Source organism: Vulpes vulpes, chromosome 13 (genome assembly GCF_048418805.1).
Source record: "Vulpes vulpes isolate BD-2025 chromosome 13, VulVul3, whole genome shotgun sequence".
NCBI classification, from domain to species: Eukaryota; Metazoa; Chordata; class Mammalia; order Carnivora; family Canidae; genus Vulpes; species Vulpes vulpes.
Genome location: NC_132792.1, coordinates 145,778,096 through 145,799,639, shown reverse-complemented (window position 1 = coordinate 145,799,639; position 21,544 = coordinate 145,778,096). Strand labels below are relative to the sequence as shown.

Here is a 21,544-nt window from a genome sequence, read left to right as displayed (position 1 = left end):
TGGTAGGTGGAAGTAAAGCTTGCTGAGCATAAGAGATGAATTCTCAAGGTCCCATTTTGGTGTCTCAGGATTAGAGGAAGTCCTGATGATTGTAATGATCATGCTCAGTTTCAAGTCAGTAATCATTTCCTGAGCAGCTATTACATGGAGTTGTAGAAAAAACATGTACCATTCAACAAGTGCTAACTATGTGCCCGGGACTAATATGGTCATTAGTATAATAAGAACAGTAACAGTAAATAGACTTAGTAAGTGCTTTAGATAGTGCCGGGAGCTGTACTCAGCCCCTTAGGTATTGTTATTTCCATTTTACACAGTAGGCGACCGAGGCACAGACAGGTTGAATAACTTGCTCATGTCACAAAACTAAGGCATGACTTTCTCATTTCACTTAGATGTGACATAACTTTCCAAAGGTCCCACAGCAAGTAAGAGGTGAGACAAGGTAACCTGGTCCCAGAACTTGGCACTCAAGCTTTACTTCTGTGGGTTTGGAGTTAAATCTCACCTTCTCCACCTGTAGCTGAGTGACTTAGGGGAAATTACTTGACCTTTCAGAGTCCTAGCTTCCTGATCTGCTTGCAGAACTTTATAAGGATGATAAGTAATGACTGGAAAGTAGCACAGTGTCATGATAGACAATATCATTATTAGAAATCCGTCAAGCTAAGTGCATAATCACTCTGTATACACTGGTATGGCCACGCCAGTTGTTAAAATACTGAAATGGTTTCATGCCAGTTGGCAGGATCTCTGCACCCGGCCCCTGAGTGCACCCCTTGCTGGTGACTCGGCCTCTCCTGCAGGAATCTGCCCTATACCCTGGCACCGCAAGGGCCTCCAGGACACTGTTCTGGTGGTTAGTGCCTGTGTTGCACATTTGTTAAATATTCTCATTATCCTCTGGCTACAAATATGAGATGAGCTCCTGCCTTCGATGACAGCACAATTTGAGAGAGGCTTGACATAACAGGAGCAAGTGACAAGAGCAGTGCTGAGGGGCAATGAATGCAGGGCAGTTGGTGAAATTCCCAGCTCACATGGGTCAGCTTCACCTAATGCCATATTTCCTAACATATACTGATAGCTTCTTATATGCCAGGCTGTTCTAAGAGCTTCACATGCGTTACCTTGTTTTATCCTCACAAAAACTCTAAGAGGTGGTGACTGTCATTATCTCTATTTTCAGATGGAAAAGATGAAGGCACAGAGAGGTAAAATAACTTTCGAAAGGTCACACAGTAAGTAAAAAATCGAGCTGGGATTCCAACTCAGGAAGCTTCCCTTCAAAGTCTGTACTCTTAATCAGTGTTTTATAGTGATTAATAACTCTCAGAGAGAGAGAGAGAGAAAATAGATGAAAAAATTTTCATGCTATTACTCAAAATATGTGGCTTGTTTTTGTAATTATTCATGTTACTATTTTATCTCCTTTATGCAAGCTGAAAATTCCTAGAGGGGAGGAACTCTGGGTCTCAGAGCTTGATGTCTCAATTACCATTAATAAGTTGTAGCATAGGTAATGTTACTGAGTCATCACATCCTTTGGAGGCCTCTTGACTGTGAATTGGCCTATTATCAGGCCCACTTTTCACTATTTCTCCTAACCAAATATCCCCCTTGGCCAAACCCTGGTGCAGGATCAGGCCAACTATTGCACCTGGATTCCCAGAAAACTATGCTTAGTCTCAGGATTCAGATTGTGACTGAGAGTCGTCATTTAAAAAAATTTTAATTCCAGTATAGTCAACATACGTTAGTTTCAGGTGTACAATATAGGTATTCAACACTTGCATCCATCACCTGGTACTTATCACAACAAATGCCCTCCTTTTTTAAAAAAAAATATTTATTTGAGAGAGTGTGTATGCAGATGAGGAGTAGGGGAGGGGCAGAGGGAGAGGGAGAAGCTGACTACCTGCTGAGCGGGGAGGTGGGATGAATCCCAGAACCTTGAGAATATGACCCTGAGATCATGACCCATCCCCCACTCTGGCAACCATCACTTTGTTCTCTATAGTTAAGAGTCTGTTTCTTGGTTTGTCTTTTTGCTTTGTTTTGTTTCTTAAATTCCACATATTAGTGAAATCATATGGTATGAAATAATAAATCTTTCTCTCATTTATTTTGATTAGCATTACATTCCCTAGCTGCGTCCATGTCATTGCAAATGGCAAGATTTCATTGTTTTAATGGCCGAATAATATTCCATTGTGTGTGTGTCACATCTTTATCCATTTATCTATGGACGGTGAGAGTTGTCACTTAATTTGCGTAATAGAGCAGGTGTGTATGTGACTTCTCCCTTTTAAAGCTGGAGAAGCAGGCAACCCGGGGTGGCTCAGGGGTTTAGTGCCGCCTTCAGCACAGGGCGTGATCCCGGAGACCCGGGATAGAGTCCCACGTTGGGCTCCCTGCATGGAGCCCGCTTCTTCTCCCTGTGCCTGTGTCTCTTCCCCTCTCTCTCTGTGTCTCTCATGAATAAATAAAATCTTAAAAAAAAAAAAAATAAAGCTGGAGAGAAGTGAAAGTGTCCTGAGGTTCTTTGCCCAGAATCATCGAGCAGAGGTCTGCGGTGGAGCTTGGGTGGAGCTTGGGTGGCCTAACTCAGACTCTCCAGGAGCCCAATCCAAGGACTCTGGACAACCCTGTTGTGATTCTGCCCTAATGCCACATACTAAGGATCAGTAGATGGACTAAGTTGTTGACTGACCAGAAAAGTCTGGAACACTCTTCCCCTTATATTTTTACCTTGACACAAAATAAAATTATGACATCATGATGGGAACACAGGACTTCTCTACTTGTATTTTTAGAACTCGCTAGATTCTTCCAAGGGTGAACTGGTCAGTCCTTACGTTGAAGAAAAATCCTTGGGGAGAACCTGTACCACCTTTCATTGCAACCTATGTGACAAGCCTGTTCGTTCTAGAATCTAGAGAGCAAAGTGACCCAGGATGGCTTTGGTAGAGAACCGGTAATGTCGTACCCAGTCAACACCATTCGTTAAGAAGCAGCCGAAAACTTAGGAAATTTTAGAAGCCACCCCCTCCCGCCCCCCTCTTTTTTTTTCTTCGGGGTTAGAACTGACAAGATGCCAAGAGTGTGTCGAGCCTCTAGGAAGGCCAGGCCCTCATCCGAAATCAGCATCTGCTAAACGCGGTCCTGCTGGTTATTATCCGGGGCTGAAAGTTCGAGCGGTTCAGCGCGCTCGGGTCCCGGCAGCAAACCTCACTGCGGACGCGCCCGGCACCCGCCCGCGGAGCGCAAGCCCCGACCCGCCCGGCCGCCGCCGCGCGCCGTCGCCCCCTTTAAGAGCCTGCTCCGCGGGACTAACGTTCGAATAGCCCAGGCGCCCCTCCTCGGCCTCCGATTGGCCGCGCGCGGCGCACGAGGGCGCGCCGGCCGGCCCCGGAACGGTTGGCGGCCCTTCGCGATTGGCGGTCGAGCGGCCTATATAAGGCGCCGGGCGTCCGGCCGCCCCCAGTTAGCGACCGAAGCTGGGAGCGGGCGGCCGTCGGCGGCGGCCGGGAGCACGGCGCACGGCACCCGGCACCCGGCACCGGAGTCGTTCTCTCTCCAGCCTTCGAGTATCGACGGTCCCGCCGCGGACCGGACTCGCGGACGCCTCCCGTCCCCGGTCCGCTTGCGAACGTGAGCCGGGGAGCGCCCCCCGCCCCTCGCCTCGGCGCCAGCCCTGCGGACGGGAGGCGCGATGGAGTTCAAGCTGGAGGCGCACCGCATCGTCAGCATCTCCCTGGGCAAGATCTACAACTCGCGGGTCCAGCGCGGCGGCATCAAGCTGCACAAGAACCTGCTGGTCTCGCTGGTGCTGCGCAGCGCCCGCCAGGTCTACCTGAGTGACCCGTGCCCGGGCCTCTACCTGGCCGGCCCCGCGGGGAGCCCGGCGGTGCCGCCGCCGCCGCCGTCGCCGCAGCAGCAGCAGCAGCAGCAGCCCGGGGAGCCGGCGGCCGGGCCGCCCGCGGGCTGGGGGGAGCCGCCGCCGCCGCCGCCGGCCGCCCGAGCCGCCTGGCCCGAGCCCGAGCCGCAGCCGCAGCCGCAGCCGGAGCGCCCCGCGGCCCCCGTCACGGGCGCCGGGGACGCTCCTCGGGGCGGAGAGGTGGAGGCGGCGGAAGCTGCCTGGCGCCGCGTGGAGGGAGCGCGCGAGGCGGCGGAGGGAGGAGCCGCGGGCCCCGCCGGAGGCTCGGACGGCTTCCCCGAGGGGCCCCGGGGGGCGCGCCGCCAGTGCGGCTGCCCGCCGGGAGCGGAGGACAGGCCCGGGGCGCCGGGCGCGTGCCCCCGACTGGCCTGCTGCGCGCCGCGGCCCGCCGAGGACGAGCCCCCAGCGCCGCCCGCCGTCGGCCCCCGGAAGCGAGGCGCGGCGGGCGTGGGTGGCGGCCCCGCGGGCGGCCCGGCGTCCGGCTCCAGCCCGCTGAAGAAGCCCCGCCGGAACTCGGAGGAGCAGCCGGGCGGGGCGGCGGCGGCGGCGGCGGAGGAGGAGGAGATGGAGACCGGTAACGTGGCTAACCTCATTAGCATCTTCGGTTCCAGCTTCTCGGGACTGTTGCGGAAAAGCCCCGGGGGCGGCCGCGAGGAAGCCGAGGGAGAGGAGAGCGGTCCGGAAGCCGCGGAGCCCGGGCAGATCTGCTGCGATAAGCCGGTGCTGAGAGACATTAACCCTTGGAGCACAGCCATCGTGGCCTTCTGAGCCCCCGGCGCCCCCTTGGGGAGGAGGCTGAGCCGCGGGGTGGCCCCGACGTGAGGCTGCGAGGGCGGCCGCGGGACCGTAGGCGCCGGGCGCGCGGCGGAGACTGTGGGCGCTGCCGGGCAGCACGGACTCGCCCCTGGGCTCGGCGGCCCTGCTGGGCCGAGCCTCCCCGCCGTCGCCTCCGGGGACCTGGGGGCGTGAGGCTTGTCGGAAGAGGACGATCGTTCACTTTTGTGTAGTGTTATGTCTGTGTACGTACGTGTGTCTTGTTGAATTAAGACTATTCTGTCCTTCTGGAATGCATCCCCCCTTTCCCAGGGCTTAGGAGATTGGGGGCAGACAGGGACTTTCCTCTGCCGGCAGCACCGAGAAGGAAGCGGCGCGGGGGGCCGGGGCTGGGGAGTTCCCCTTTCGTACTCGGGGGAGGAAGGGACTTTACACACACCCCTCACATGAAAGCTAGCACCGCACCAGTGCCAGGAGTGGCATTTCCTCACAGGATTTCCTAAGACTAGAGGGATTTAGTCTGGGGTAGAGACTTGTATTATTTCTCCCCCCCCCCCCCCCTTCTATCACCGAAAAACGTTTATACCCTGTGATTACTCTGGGAAAAGGGAATAATATGAGCGGCCCTTGTCTTCCCCACAGGGAAAAAAAAAAAAAAAGCTTGATGAACTTCACAGAAGAGTTCGAGCTTGGAAATATGGAGTTTATAGAGAATAGATATATTTTTAAAAGCTCTAGATCAGAACTACTACACAGTGCTTTTAAAAAGTGTTTAATGAAACAAAGTTTACAGACAGAAGCCCTAAGTGGAAAGACCTTATGGTTTTGTAGATACGGTGACTCCAGTCTTTGTTGTATAAAGGTTGGGGGAGCTGACAAGGTTTTTGTACAGTATTTTCTCCTCCGTTGTATTGATTTTTGTATAAAAATGTAACTTTACGTGTCTAACACGTATTAAATATTTTGAAGCAACTTAATTGCCTCCTTGTCTGTAATCACCTGTCTGGATTGGGAGAGAAGTGGGAGGAGGGGAACTGTGGTCAAGTGTGGTTCTTAATATCAGTCGAGCACAGACTGGGGACATTGTTTGCTGGCTTCACTAAGTAGCAAGAGAGACACGTTTAAGGTTTCTCCCCTAGATGGGAGGATAGCTGTTAGATACTAATATCAGTGCCCAGCTAGTTTCTTGAAACCTGTCACTACAACTGCCTTTCCTAAAGTCAGTTTAGCCCAATATGATTTTCTACAGCCCAAACTGACGGTGTCTGATATTAAACAACTTTAGTGCTAACTTTTGAAGCCCTTCCCAAATGCAAAAATGTTATCACAAAAGCTTCCTTTTATTACCCTGTTAAACTGTATAACATGGGTCATCTTTCAGCTTTTGTTGTTGAAGAAAAAAAAAAAATGACAGGAGAGGGAGGCTTAATGAGACTAACTTGCCCAGTTAGATCCACCTCTGCAGTCCAGTGGATGTCAGGATGGAATTTCCAGTGCTATTTTTTAATTTTATTTTATCTGTGGAAAGTAAATGCATTAGTGAAAGGAAATTGCTTGTGTCAAACTAGATAAGGAAGGAGGGCTAGGCAAATTCAGCTTAGCAAAACTTCCTGATCTGCTCAGTGTTTGGGTCGTGGTAAACACTTAGGTGATGACAGCCAAGTTATCAGTTGGTTTTACTATAACCACTACATTTAAGAGCTTTTTGTCTAAGGCAAATATTCAATGTTCTAAAGGTATTCATTAATCTATTTCAAAAACAAATCAGAATGATAAAATAGTCTTGCTAGTACTTTAAAAGTTGGTATTGGCCTATAGCAGCTTATAAATAGGGTGTTTAAGAGGTGGGACAAATTGAGGTTCAACAAAGCTTTACATAAGGGTTATGGCCATTGCACAGAAGGAGCAAATGAAAGGGTGCTTTGGTGTTCCTAAAGTCTTGATTGTGTGAACTTCTGTCATAGCTAAACTAAGCAGGCCAGTGCCTTAATTTTTTTTTTTTTGATCAATCTATTAGTGATTCATTAAGCATAAGGAAATTTCTGCTTTATTCTCTATCACCATAATAATATGTTAATAGAATTAAACCTCTAGTAAGGTTCTTATTAAAATTGACGTTTTTCTTTCAGAGATTAGCTACTTGAGTTCTGTTCTAGGCACAAGAGCTCCATTGAGTGCTAACTGCTTCAACTGAAGAAGGGGTCCAGGGCCTTAATTTTGTAAACATTTCCTGTTGCTAGAAAGCAATTAAGCTTTAACAGCTATCTCAGTGCATTTTTATATTTGAAAGGGGGTAACATTTGGTGTGTTTAATAAGAGTTGATATATTTTGGATAAAACCAAAGTTCTGTTGATTGTTGTTTTCACATTAAGATGAGCCATGAGACCACGTTCTCTTTAGAGAATGTAAATAGACAGACTTGATAGGGAGACATAGCTTTGAGGGAAATCTGAAAAGATCATTGTTTTTGTTGCAGAAGGAGTATAGTGCAATGGTTAGAGCATGGGCTCTGGAGCCAGGCTTCCTGGGTTTGCATCTTGGCTTTGCTACTTATTAACTGAGGAACTCTATAGACAGATTACTTCCTTTCTCTCTGCCTCAGTTTTATCAAATGTGAAATTGAGATAATTTTGTAGGGTTGTGAAAATGAGTTAATGCCCCTTAAGTTCTTGGAAAAGTGAGCATACGTATTGAGTGCTGAGTTGTTATCATTGTTAACTTAGAAGTGAATTTTGTGTAAGTCAGATATATTCTTGTCAAAGAATTGTGTATATTTGTAAGAAAGGTGAGTAAGGGAGAATCTATTTTAAACCTGGCCTCTCTGTGAATGCTGGATGCTTTTATTCTTTGAACACTTGGCAGTTAGAAAGCTTAGTTGCATCAGCATGGTTTTGCTGTTCTGTATGCCTCACACCGACTCCGACTTTCCTGATTGTATCAAACAACTCTATTTTCAGAAGAGTAAGCAGGAGTGAAAACACTCAAGGAGCAAAGATCTTGTTGACATACAAACGCTTTCTGTGGATGAGTAAAGAAAAAAAATAGCCCACAGAGTTATTTTTAGCCTGAATTGCTTGGGCATAGAGTGTTTCTTAAGCCATGTTAATTGATAGGTCCTGGAAAAGAGCCTTCCTAGTGCCAGGATGGGGTTATCACACACAACTAAATCAGACTCACTGTGACCAGAAATGAAGCTATAGTTTTAGTACCTAATCACTTCTTGACCACTTTGGGAGGGACCTCTCTTGATCAAATTAACGGTAGTTGTAGTCTGGGGGGAAAAATTTTGTCACGTAAAAACTAGTTATTTGAGGTGCATTTTGATGAGTACTCCAAGAAGATCACATTGATAGTGGATAAAGGTGATACGTCTTAGTACAGTACTTCTTAACCATGTCACTTTAAAACCTGCCTGCCTTCTCAGAAACCACTGATTGTATTTGGGGAAAGCAATTAATGATAGAAAACCTGAACTGCTCCTCCAGAGTGACTGGGTTTTCTCTAAGGCACCTAGTAGAGTAATAATAACGCTTCTATCTGTATCATTCATCACTGATTGGATTTGGGGATGAAAAGTGAAAAGGAATGGGCTATTTAGCAACATTGGCAGAATGCTTCTCAAACTAAAGAAATAGTAAATATTGGGAACGGAACTAATAATGACAAAACTCCATTTAATCACTGGATTAGTCCGAGTCTCTTACCTCAACTTGCTAGGCATGACAACTCAGAGCCTGAGATGCAGTCGAAAGGCTAATACCCACTGCGACATGGAGTTTGATGGACATTTATTTTCTTACACTTTTTTAAAAAGTAAAGTTAGTTCAGTTCACTGAATAACCAAAGAACTTCTGATCTCTTGCCCTAAATATTCTTGTCCTGTTTGTGAATTTTTTATTCTTCTAGGCTTGCTTTTATCCCAGCAGTTACTGAAAGAAGACAAGAATGAAAAGAAACAGTGATCCAACCCTCCCGTGACTATGAAAGAAGCCATTACTATTAGGTGCAGAACTCCGGTGGGAGTGAGGTCTGCTTCCCAGGATTCCTGGCACTCTTTCCAGTAATGAGCAGTTTGTTTCTCAGCCTTTGAACCATTATTCACATTTAAAATTCTACCCAGTGGAAAGCCTTGGGAGGAAAAATATAGTAGAAGTAGAACTGATGTTAGGAATCATTGTGATCTTAACTCAGGTCCTTGGAGTTTTTCAGTAACAATTCTTGAGGGTAGAGAATATGTGAGAGCAGAAACTGTAAAAGAATACACACATCTAGTAGAATGCCTCCTTCCTGATCCAAACAGTTTTTCCCAAGGCCTGCCCCCACTCTACGCACACCCCACCCCCCCCAGCAGGAACGAGGGTTTTAAAAATAAAACCCTTCTCTAGCTCTCTCTCAGAGGAATATAGCCTAAAGCATCTTTGCTGGACTTTATCCTGGGGTTTATCTCAGACATTTGGAATCTTACAAGCAGGGAGGGAGAAGCCTCCTGGGACTACATTCCTAAAAGGGCCTCTCCCTCTCCCCAGCTCTCCAGATCAGCAGCGTCCTCCACCACTGGATACTGCCCACATATGGGCAGGTGAGAGTGTATTGGCTGATTATCAGCCTTTGAAAATTGCAGGAAGAGCTGATCTCCTTCACTATCACTGAGCATTTTCAGCAGGTGATTCTCTTAAGGGTCTAGCAGAGAGTAGGCCTATGATATTTCTTGATAAACCTATTTTATAAAAGTAAGTTTTCTGGGACCTGGTCACAAGAAGCTCCTATGCCTGTATGATAAGCCACATCCCTAATTTAGAGAATTAGAGTAAGACTCCGCTTCCCCCTTTTCTACCCATTTAGCACCAAGTCAGCCCTGGTCGCCCTCTGCTTTCTCCCTATGAACTGGGCCTCTGCCAGGCTGCCCCAGCCCATCATTCCACTAGATGCCAAGGCGGGGCTCCTTTCAGTTTTTCTAGAACTCAGCAATGTGCCAAACACCATGTGTTCCCACCTGCTCATTTTTCGATCCATTCAATCTCTCAAGGCTTGGGGCAGGGCAGCTGCTGGAAACTGGCTTTCTCTGAGGTAAAAGAAAACCATCCTATTGCCTCTGCTCAAAGCACTGAGGTGGTCTCTGAGGGGTAGGATTTCCTTTGGCTACTTTCTCCATACGTGATTCTTTCCAGGTTGATCCACAACTACGGGGCTATTTCTAGCCAGTCACAGCATCACCCTGCTCTCTGTGGCATAGACACTTCCTTCAGTGCTGTAGCTGTTTGTCTTTCCTATCTGTCTGGGTCCTCTTCCCTTTCTCCACCCTCTCTTGACGATCCTCATGCTCATTCTTTACCTGAGGAAGAGTCTGAGTGCCCAGGGAAGAGCTGTGATTGGGAATGCTACCGCCAGCTAAGATGGAGTGGAGTTGGATTTCTTGACCTTGAGACGTGGAGAGTCTCCGAAGACTCGACGCCCCCAGAGATCAAGCCACAGCTGTGGTAGCTGGTCGCCCAATCCCGGTGCCTCGCCAGACCCCCAATTCCATCATAATAGCAGGGGGCGGGTATGGGAGTATCCATCTAGAAACAGGAGCAGCTGCTGAAAAAGAGCCTGGCTTGTGGCCAGATGGAGGGAAGGAGAGGCAAAGCCAGGGGAGCCCAAACTTGGGCTTCACAGCATTTCCGCTCCCCCTTTCCTGGAACTGCATGTGCCGCTTTTTAGAACAGATAATGAATCACAGAGCTGCCCTGATGAAGAAATCCAAAAGTGCCTCTTTGCCTTGTCTCCCCCATCTAGGCTTTGGTTGATTAATAGAAAGTTTTTACAATGAGTTACCAGAGATGGGAGTAGGGGAATAGTTATACCCCCCCTGGAATCATGCAACAGAGGTGACCAATAGGAAGTGAGCTAGACTGTGTGAAGAGAGAGTGCGGGGTGCGGCGGGGGAGGGGGGCAGTCATGGGGAGGAATTGCCACGGAGTCAAGTTCTCCTGCTCAAGAGGTCTGCTGTGGGCCAAGTGAATCCAGGGCAGGAGCACCCCACCCGCTTTTTTCTCCTCAGCTTTTCTCAAGCTGCACCCATTTTCCTCAGACAATTTCCAAGTACTATTTTTGGTTTGGAGAAGGGTGAAAGTGCCTTGGCATCTGCATTTATCAGCTTGCTCTCTCTGTGACCTACTTTAGAGACTGGAGTTGCTTTTATTTTTTTTATGGCTACGAGAGAAATCCCTGAAAGCAAAAAAAAAAATCCAGCTTCAGAAGCTGAACTTAAGGTCCATGGGACACTGGCATTGAGCTGGTTCTTATTCTATGATTTCTGTGGTTTCTCTCTCTGTTCCCCCACCCCACTTCCTCCTCACTGTGTCTTTTTTAAAAAGGTGCTCCTAATCTGCTAAGAACAGTTGTAAAGCTGCCGTGCGGGGGCGATTCTGGCTTGTGAGCTGGCCCAGCTGTCTGCCTCCCAACCTTTGAGTCACCTCAGCATCAGGCATCTGGCCTCCTAACATGGAATCCGCAGCTCCTGAAGGCTCCTGATCTTGCCTATTAGAGAAGGAGACAGAGAGGGGAGAGTCACCTACTTCGCAGTCAGGAAAGAGTAAATGAGGTCCAGAAAATGAGTAGGTCATCTTGAGCAGTCAGGTGAGAATCCAAGCAGGGGCGGTGTTAAAATCCACCCTGGACCAGTCCTTGGGACCCCTCCGAGCGAGGAACCTTGCGGACCAGAATCTGAAATGTGACTCACTACTTGGAGAATCATTCACTTTTCTTGGTTTCTATTTATAGTCCCCCCCAAAAAAAAAATATCCACTGGCCTCACTATTGTGATATGAAGCTAAATTAGTGTTTGTAAAGCAAAGCTAGAAGATATTCAGCCCTGGGGTCTATCAATTCAGTATTTATAGGAATACCCAGAAGGAACTCATCAATGAGGAAGCACAGATGCAAACAATAGCATCCTGGTTCTTAAATTGGATTAGGTTCCAGATGAGCTATAAAAACAACACAGAAAACCCCCCAGAAAACCTGACACTAGTTAAGTGTGACCTAGCCCCTTGCTTCTCAAAGTAGGGTCTATGGACCAGCAACATGGGTGCCATCTGGGTGTTTACCAGAAATGCAGAATCTCAGGCCCTTCCCGAGACCTACTGAATCTGCATGTTATTTAACAAGGTCCCCAGGTGATTTGTCTGCACATTAAAGTCTAAAAAGCAGACATTGCCACTGATCTTAGGGTCAAGTGTAAACTTCTCAGCTTGAGGTCACTCAAAGCCTAGATTCCCCAAGCAATTCCTTCCCTCCTGATGCCTCCCGCCATTGGGCGTGGCCTACAGGGTTATGGGGGAGGGGAGCTTTTCATATGCTGCTCCCCAGGGGGGCACGGCCAAGTTTAGAGATGATCCTTAAAGCTGAATGCCTAGAGGAACCCTCCAAGCCAGAGGGCAGGGCAGAAGCAGTAACACGGAAGCCTGGAGGTAGGGCTGGAGTGGGAAGAGGGCGCTGCTAGCAGGAACGGTGTGGAGAGGTGGGGGTAGAGCCAGGCTACCATGGAGGGAGATGGGCCCCAGCACAGTCAGGGAAAACAAGAGCAAAGAAAATGTCATTGAACTAAAGATGGTTACCAGTGAATTTTGAGAGGTTCTGGTAGAACACGGGAGGAAAAATCCAATTATAAAGTTGTGGAGGGAAGGATGTGGAGGCTCTGACTTCCCCCAAGAACTCTGGCATAAAAGGCAAAAGAGAACCAGGATGATAGCTAGAGAGGTCAATTGAAAGGGCCCGTGCCTGTCTTCAGACAGAACCAACCAGAGACAACCAAATTGAGGTGAATGGGGTTTGAATATGTAAACTACTAAATGTCTGCATCCCTTATCAGCAGGAATAAACACTTTCTTTTCCTTCTCCTGTCAAATAAAAGGAGACTGGAGACACTAATAAATGACTCCAGGGACCTTGTTAGGATCAGCAGCCCGCCTTCTCTTCCTCATTCTCAGCCCACGAAGACTCTTTGCAGCTTCAACTCCAGCGTACCAGTTGGCAAGGTAACAAACAGCGAGGGGATCCTGGAGAAGAAAGGATCACTCTCCCGAACCCCAGTGCCACCAGCTGCTAATCTAAGGATCTATATTTCTGGTGCTTCGTCCTCTTTACATAGTAGGAGTTCAAAACATCAGAATGCAGGCATGTGTTGGGAGGAAAGCAGAAGTTGGGGTTCTTGACAGCAGAAACACACACGCACACGCACGCACACGCACTCACACACCACTGTAGTCTGCTCTCATTTGGAAAGCCAGTTATGAATGAGCGTGGTTTCCTGGGTAAGAAATGTTCTCTTACCAAGCAAGTCTGACCTCATCTGTCATTTTCAGTGTTATGGAGGATTAGTCTGAGGCTGAGAACAGGTTGAGACGTGCCCAACAAAGAGGCTCCGGATACCCCGAGACGCGGGGAGGGAAGCTGAGCAGTTTTAGGTCTCCCAAGGCAATGGTGAGGATAGGAGTGGGAGAGAGGGGTGGACGGATGGGGAAGGCAAGAGACAGATGTCTGTGGTGATTTCAAAAGAAACACGAGGCTAAAATAAACTCAGAGTCAGAAAACAGGAAGAAGGCGAGAAGGCGAAAAGGTAATGGACTGAGGACCGCGGCGTGTTTGATACGGCATGGCCCCATCCAGATGGAGAAACAGCAGTATCCCCCAACAAAGTCTTCTGGAACCTCGGGCGGGCTGGGGGGTGGTTTGCAAAAGGAGTCATAGCCCTGCTTCGTGGTGGGATCACGTGATGCAAATGCTACAGAAGTCGCAAAGCAACATTGTTGTTGGCCCTACATCCCAATTTTCTGAAAGGATAAGACAAGGCCCTCACTTGTAAGTCTTTGCCTGCCGAGACCACCCAGAGATCAAATTCAACCCAGAACTCAACATTCCTTCTGTCTCTTTGCTCTCTGTCCTCATTAGCTGAAGCTCTTTCTAAAAACAAACAGATCCTCTCCTCTCACAGATTCCCTGGAGGCCTTCTCCCCACTGCTACCTGCACCCAGGGGCCTTCTCCTGACTCCTGTGTGCTGCTTCCCAGGCGCCAGGGCTACAGACCTTCGCTCCGCCTCCCTCTTTTGCACACACATCCCAACTCTTGCTGAAGCTTCCAGCGTTACCTCCAAAGCCAAGCTCAATTTCCATGCCTGCTTCTCACTGTCACCTGCTTCCTTCTTTCCTTCAAACCCTTTATTACTTCCATCTCTTTATTCCCTTTTCCCCAACACTTCCTCCCCGCCCCCCCCCCCAAGCCGGTAACTAATAGATTACTCGTCTGACAATATAGTTTTTGTGCTATCAGTCTCTGACTCAAAAGTCTCTAATGACTTTCCATGTTCTCCATGAACTCCTCTGCCTGCCATTCAGCATCTCATCCAACCATCATTTATTGTCTTCCCAGCACCAGGCACTGGGTACAAAGTTGAGTTAAGGAACTTGATGTCTAGTGGGGACCGGTTAGAAAAGTCATGACAATCCAGGCTTGATACTGTGTGTTGCAGGGATATTGAAGAGGGGTGCTTAATCCAGACGGAGGGTCAGGGGAGGAGTCCTGGGAAGAGGAGGTTATTTCTGTGCTGAGTTCCAAAAGGCTAGTTGGGGTTAGCCAAGTGGGAAGAGGAAAAACATTCCAGCCAGACTGAGCTGCAAGTGCAAAGGCCCTGAGGCCAGAGAGCTGGTAGTAACTGGATATCGCAAATGCTTAATTCTGGTTGGAACACCGGTGTAGAGTGGGATAGGGTCCCAAGGATTAGTAGAGATCAGATTACAAAAGGCTAAACCATGGAAGGAGTTTGGTTTCCTCTGGAAAGATGGGGGGAGTAGAAGGAGGCTTTTAAGCAGATTTACATGTAGACCCATCATTGGCTATAGGGTGGAGATGGGGCTGGGTGTGGAAGAGGAAAGACTGGAGGCAGGCTGAGGCAGGGGCCAAGTAGAGGGCTGTCCAGTGATCCAGGTGGGGAATCACTGGGCTAACGGCAGCAATGGCAATTCTCCTGGCACTCGTTATACGTTGTAATACGCATGTTTTTTAATTTCCCCGAATTCCTTACCTCTCCTTTCCTCACTGGGTTGTAAATTCTTGGAAGGTAAGTTCTGGACCTTAATGGATCTTGATCTTACCCATGTAGAGGCCTATCTGCACTGATATCACTGAACCAGAGAAAGTTAAGAAAAAGTGTGTGTGGTGGGGGTGAGGACTAGCCTAGAAGCCGTAGGCAGGAGAGAGCTCACAGCCAAAAGAGAGAAAGGAATGTGAGGTTTCTTTTGCTCCGACCCCACACTTCCTGCAGCCCAGCTGGGTTCCCACTCCAGTCTCTGAGAAGCAAATTCTGAATCACCTCTTTCTCCTTAAATTCTCTTCCCCCAAAGGATTCAAAGGCTTTAGGGGTGTTGGACAAGGGAGGGTAGATGCACCACCTGACGCTTTCCCCTTCTCAAGTGTGGACAAAGAGGGGTGATGGTGTCAATGGCCAAGCTGGAAAGAATGTAGCCAGAACAGAGCCTTCTGCCTCTCAGCCCTGGAACCTCACTTCTGAGTAAGGGTGGAATTTCACAGAGAGGGTGGTGAAATTAGTCTTAAGAAGCTGGGTGGGAGGGAGCTTGAGGGAAGGTGGGGTCCTCTTAGGCAGTGAGCAGAATCAAATCATTTAAGCCACTTTCTGGTTACCGGCTGTCCTGTAGGTAATTGCTTGTTTACTCCCTCCCAGTTCTTAGAGGCTGTTGGACTCCTGCTGCTCCGGGAGCTGTGGGTTTACCCACCCCTCCCTTTATCCTTACCTTCTCCACTGCACTGAGCCCACTGGGAAGGAACCAAGACCATAGTTCAAGTTCTAATGAGGTCTCCTGTGAGGTAGAGGTGATAGTCTTCATTTGGTCCCAGGCAGAGAGAGAGGTATTGAAATCCCAGAACCAGCCCTTAAATTAGCTGTTGGCCTGGTGCTCGGAATGAGTACCCCAGGGAGGTGGGCAGGCCTGGTTACTGGTTTCTTGGAGAGAAGTTTGAAGTGCAAGTAGTCCTTCCTACTGGGCTCATTTCTTCCCCAACCTATAGTCCCTCCCCCAGGGAGGGCACTTGAGTGCTGTGATTTAATAAATCCCTTGAAAGTCAGAGTGGATTAAAGACATGATAAACATAAGTATGCAACTCATACTCATAAAGACAACAGAAGATAAGTGACCCCTTGTATCTAACTATATCTGTAAGAATTTGGACCCATGTTCCCAGAAGGGGACAGAGACACATTAGTCCCTTCAGTAACTAGGGTCCTTATCTGCATTTCCACTGTGAGGGATGATCCTGAACCGGTTTAAGTAAGACTTTGAGCCTCTGGAGACCTGTGATTCTGTGAAATCATTGGCACCTTGCTAGTAAAAGCCATAGGTATGCAATTCATATCTTCTCCTAATTAAAACACATTATCATTTATTTACAAATGGTTAGGGCTACAATAAACTAACCCCGAGGAGACTGCAGGGCAAACAAACACACAAACAAAGATAATTTACTATAGAATGTCAATAGGAACCTAACTGAAGAGTTAATCATTGCTTCTCTTTAGGGTTATTAGGTCCTTAAGGACTCTTCCGCATTGATCTCTATTCCAGTTGGTTCTCCCCTTTGGCCAGGGCTCCAGGGAGGCAATCAGAGTCCTTAGGTAGGAGGAAGAAGCACAGTATGTCCAGCGGCATCTGGGGCATCTCTGCCCCTTCCTTCCTTCCCTCCAGGATACCTTGTTTTCAGCAATACTTGCGGCTCCCCCAGCAGCTGGTGTTTCACCAAGTTTCCGCTGCCTGGACCACTTTCCCCAAATACCTGGGGGGCAAATCATCTTTGCAGACCCTTCTCCTTGCTGTAATTATTTGTTCACTTGTTTTTCTTCCTGACCGGACTGGGCCCTCCCCACCTCAAAATCACATTCATCTTTCTAGACTTAGCACAGTGGTGAGTCCTGAGCATGGGTTGACTGGATGCTGCCTGGGGAGCCTCCCTCCCATCGTGGTTCGGCCACTCACATCCTGCATGACTTTCGGCAAGTCACTTCATCTGAGTTTCAGCTTCTTCATTTTAAAATAAATCCTGCCAATTCCAACTCACACGGTTACGAATTAAAAATGAGACAAGTGTGGAAGTGCTGAACAAAACGCCAGGTGGTGGAGGTGGTAGGAGGGGCGCTCAGCTCCAAGGGAACACATACTTGTCTTAGTCTGCTCAGGCTGCCATAACAAAATACCACAGACCGGGTGGCTTCAACAAAAGAAATTTATTTTCTCACAGTTTTGGAGGATGGAAGTCTGAGATCAGGGTGCCAGCATGGTTGGGTTCTAGTGAGGGCTCTCTTCCTGGCTTGCAGATGGCTGCTTTCTCATTGTGTCCTCACGTGGTAGTGGTGGTGATAGATCTCTCTTTTCCTCTTCTAGGACTACGGTCCTTAAGAACTCGCTTACCTTGAATTACCTCTCCTCATGACCTTGTCTCCAGATATAGACACATTGGGAGTTAGGGCTTCAGCATATACAAGGGGGAAATGCCACGGGGGACACAATTCAGCCCATAGTAATATTGAAGGAGACTCAACAGCACACAGGACCCTTCAGTCCTGCCTCCATGACCCCCCAACTGGCAAATCTGACACCCTCCAGAGTCCAGGCACCCCGCTGTCTTGCTCCCTGGATGATAGACGATCTGTTTACTGTCTTTTTAGTCCAGTATCAACATTTATTCTTTTACAATTCCTTGTCTCTTATTGGGGCTGCTCTTCTGGGCTTGAGTTTTGGCTCTTAGACCGGGAGTGTACAGTAGTGGAAGCTGTCTTTTAGGCTAAGACCTAAAAAGGAAGTCCTCTGGTGCTTGCCAAATTAAGTCCAGGACCTGGGAGTCATCTTGCAAAAACAGCTGAGTTTCTCTCTGACTGAATTTCATGCCCTATTCAGAGGAGACTGGAAGGGGTCAGTCTGTATCTTACTAGGGTATTTGGAGAAATCACCAGCAAAATCTTGGGAAAGCACTTTGCAGCTACAGAATGTGAACATGACTTGTATACCGATTTATAGATGTCCCAATAACTGAAAGGGGTGTGTGGCATATCCTGTGGCTTCTGAAGAATACCTCCTACATTGCCTCACTCTATCTTCACAACAACCATTTCACAGATGAGGAGACAGGCCAAACAGGTGCCGAGGTCCTTGGATTGTTCACCCCCAAACTCTTCCCAGCGCACAAGGTAACCTCCCTGTCACTTCAAAGAAAACACAGGGCTCTAAGGAGGAGCACAGTCTACCTCTTTAGCTCCTCTGCTAGGATGGAAGATAGCCTAGACTCTTGTTTTATCTGCTCTATAGGAGTCCTTCTTGTTCTGGAATTTTATGGAGTTTGAAGTAGAATATATGGAATGAGGTGACATTCTTAGAGCAAGGGACTTTACAAATGCAAAGTCATTGTTTTATTATGTTCGACTGAGACCAAATTTCAAGGGACCTCGACTGCTTACTTAGTGTGTTTCCTTGAGATGCCCTGCCCATTTAGAACAATGAATGAGGGAGGCACTATCTGGTTTTAACCACATCCATTCACTAAGCATTAATTTAGTGCAGAACGTTCTGTGAGCCAGGGGCTCTACCCTGCGGGAGCTCACATTCCAAGTAAGCCGGGGGTAGACTCTACGTCGTAAGAGGGACCGTGTCAGTGGAACTCTCTGTGGTCAGGCCCTTTCCTCTCGCCGCTGTCAGGTCGCTCCGAATGTCTCAGTTCTGCCCCAATCACCCTGGAAGCTGGAGACAGACACTTTTGGGGGATCTGCAACACTCCCTTCTCACCACGCCAACAGGATGCACGAGGGTCCCGCACGGTGCAGATCTTCGGGGGGTGGGGGTGGGGGTGGGGGGGCCATCCCTTGTGTTTTTTTTCTTTTCCGCGAGGTGCGGTGGTGCACCTGGGGAGGAGCTGCCCGGGAGGCACGACCCGGCTCCCGACGGCGAGAGCCGCTCCGGCCCTGGCCTCCAGCCCCGCGCCCCGCGGGCCCGCACTTCCCGGTGTCTCCGACCCCCGCCCTCGGCTCCCCCTTCCCTCCGCCGAGGCCTCCCCGCGTCCCAGGAGGCCGGGCGGGGAGATCCGGGGAGGATTCCGAGGGGCCGGGAGGTCAGGCGGGGCCGGGGGAGGCGGGGAGGACACGGTGCCCCCTGCCGGGGCGCTCCCGCAGCCCGCCCCGCCGCGGAGCTTCCTCCCCTGCTCCCGCCTTTCCGGGCCGGGCGGGCCGAGGGGAGGGGAGGCTTCCTGCGCGGGCTCCCGCGGCGCCTGCCGCCCGGCCCGCCCCCCGCCCCGCGCCGGGGCCCGAGCCCGAGCCCGAGCCCGAGCCCGAGCCGGAGCCGGGCCGAGGCCGGGGCGGGGGCCGAGCGCCGGGCGCCGCGGGCGGGGAGGGGGGAGGGGGGAGGGGGGAGGGGGGCGGGGCCGGCTCCGCTCCGAGGCCCCTCCCGCCCGCCGCGGCCGCCGTTGCCAGGGTAACCGGGGGGCGCCGGGGCGCAGGGGCGGCCGCCGCGGCGGGCTGGGCGGGGAGGGCCCGGGGCGGGGGCGGAGTCGCCGCCTGGTCGCCATGGGAACGGCGCAGCTATTTCCAGCCCCGGGCGGCGCCGGTGGCGGCGCGCCAGGGCGCGGGGGTATTGCAGGACAGCGCAGTCTGCCGCGGCCGCGGCCCTAACAATGCGCCCCTTCTGCGGCGCGGGGCCCGCGGGCGAGAGGCCCGGCCGGGCGGAGGGGCCCGCGCGCTCCCGCTGCACGTGCTGCCCCGCCCCGCCCTCGCCAGACAAAGCGGGGCGCCCCCCTCGCTCGAGGGACCCTTTGATTTCTGCCCACTCTCGCCTCCGTCTCTCTCGTCCCGCCCTCGCCGCGGCCTCCTGGAGGGCCGCCTCTTTTGTGCTCGCCACCTTCGGCTCGGCCCCCGCTCCGAAGCTTCGCCCGGAGAAGGCCGCCGCGGCTTGACCTTGCCCCTCTGCCACTCTGTCATCGGCTCTGGTAGCGCAGCACCTTTGTTCCAAGGGCGGCCGCCCCCCTCCGCCTCCTGTTTTTCAGCCTCGCGTTACCTTTTCTATTGTCCGCTCCGCTGCCTATCAGAACCCGACTTTCTGGCTTCAGCCTTTTCAAGACTTCCAGAAACGCTCTTTTGCTTCTTTCCCGGTTTCCTTGCCACTCCCCCCCCCCCCCCGGGAAAAGAGAGGTTGCAAATGTCTACCTAGGGTGAGCCCCCTTTGTATTTGGCTGACACCGCGCTTTTTTCTGCTACTCTGCAATCCATTTGGGTGCCGTGCGTGGGGCTGTAGCTGGGAGTGTAGGAGTTCTGTTGCTCCCGCCATTCGCAGTCTCGGGGCTTGTAAGCTCAAGGAGGGGAAACCTATCCGTCCATCTCTGCTTCGTCACTCTAGTTGGTGCACCACCTGCCTCTTCTCACCTCTAAGACCCCCCCTCACCCCTGCCCCCCTCAACATCACATTATTCATCCCTTTGGCACCGGCTCCAGGAGAGGAAAGGGCAGGTCCTCCTCCCCAGGAAGGAAGGTGGGGCAGAGCAGCTCCCGCAGGAAGGGAAGGAAAAAGGAGGGAAGGAAGGAAGTGGCCAACAGAAGAAGTGGAATCCGGTGGGAGGGCTTTGCATTGTTTTAGCTTCTTTCCTTTTTAGCTAGGCAAAGCCAAGCCCAAGGCCATCCCGGAGCCAAGGTTAATGCTGCCCTCTCTGGGAACACCCCCCTCCCCACCCCGGGGACTGCCTGCCTTCGCCTGGAGGGCACGGTCTCAGGTTTTTGGTGGACTTATTTAAGAGGTGGGCAGAGTTCAATGTATGCTGCAGATTGGAAGCACTTACACTGTTGATGTATCCATTTCCTTTTGTTTCTTTCTGTCCAACAAAGTCAGCTTTTATTTTATTATGTATTTCCATAAACCTCCCCCCCCCCCCCCCCCCCCCCGGGGTAGAACTATGCCTCAGGTAAGGAAAATGTAACGAACACTTCCCCGGGATCTTCTAAGCATAAATCTACTCTTAGAGTCTATAAGACTTCATGTTTACATAGGGCTTTATAGTTTGTAAAGATCTGCCCCTTAACGCTGTCTCAACTCAATCATTATTACCCCTGCTTGCTCCTTTTCCAGCCCCTTACTTTAAAACTCAGTCTCTTGGGGAATAAATAGTCATCAGTATTGCTCTCCATTTCCTCTACTCTTTTTCCGGGCTTGGCCCAAATTGTAGGTCTCCGGAACACAGGCCTGGAAGTGTTTTGGTCCATTAGAGGCTTGTGGGTCTTACTCAGTTATAGGCTGCTTGGTTATAGACTAAAAGAGGTTTGTCCTGTGACTGTTATTTGCATAGTGTATCTTTGTGTCTCCATTCGCTTAATATCCAAATGCCTAGAAAACCACCAGCTGGGTTTCTGGCTGTATAGGTGGCGTGTTGTTCTTTGGAAGCCTCAGAATGAAAAAAAAAAAAATTGATTTGTGCTTTGGAAGGGCATGTCTGAAATGTAGGCCAAAGTTAACCTGCTGTTTGTCTTCCCGTCTTCTGGATTAGTTAAGAGTGTCCTGAACACTGGGCCTGGGGCAGAGGGAGTGGGGTTTCGTCTTTCTCAGATAATGGAAGCTCATCCTTGCTCTCTGTGAGCCTGCCTTCTGGTAGGAAAGGGCTATCAGCCACACTGTGATGGCCCTGGCCTGGGACTGGGGTGAGGGTCAGGAAGGGGGCCCAACTCAGGTCATGATCCCGGGGTCCTGGGATGGAGTCCTGCATCAGGCTCCCCATGGGGAGCCTACTTCTCCCTATGCCTCTGTCTCTCTATGTG

General features: G+C 50.3%; 2 protein-coding genes across 2 annotated transcripts in view; both read left to right on the top strand.

The window, feature by feature from the left end:
• LOC112921705 (major histocompatibility complex class I-related gene protein) overlaps positions 1 to 3,658 on the top strand; it is a 34,114-nt gene extending 30,456 nt beyond the window's left edge. The window contains 2 exon segments of the mRNA XM_072733741.1: positions 1,190 to 1,214; positions 3,193 to 3,658. Coding sequence (XP_072589842.1) covers positions 1,190 to 1,214; positions 3,193 to 3,658 — 491 coding nt within the window.
• Positions 3,497 to 5,691, top strand: IER5 (immediate early response 5). The gene has a single exon (XM_072733251.1). The coding sequence runs from the start codon at positions 3,716 to 3,718 to the stop codon at positions 4,706 to 4,708; it is 993 nt and encodes a 330-aa protein (XP_072589352.1). The 5' UTR covers positions 3,497 to 3,715; the 3' UTR covers positions 4,709 to 5,691.
• Positions 5,692 to 21,544: the final 15,853 nt, after the last annotated feature.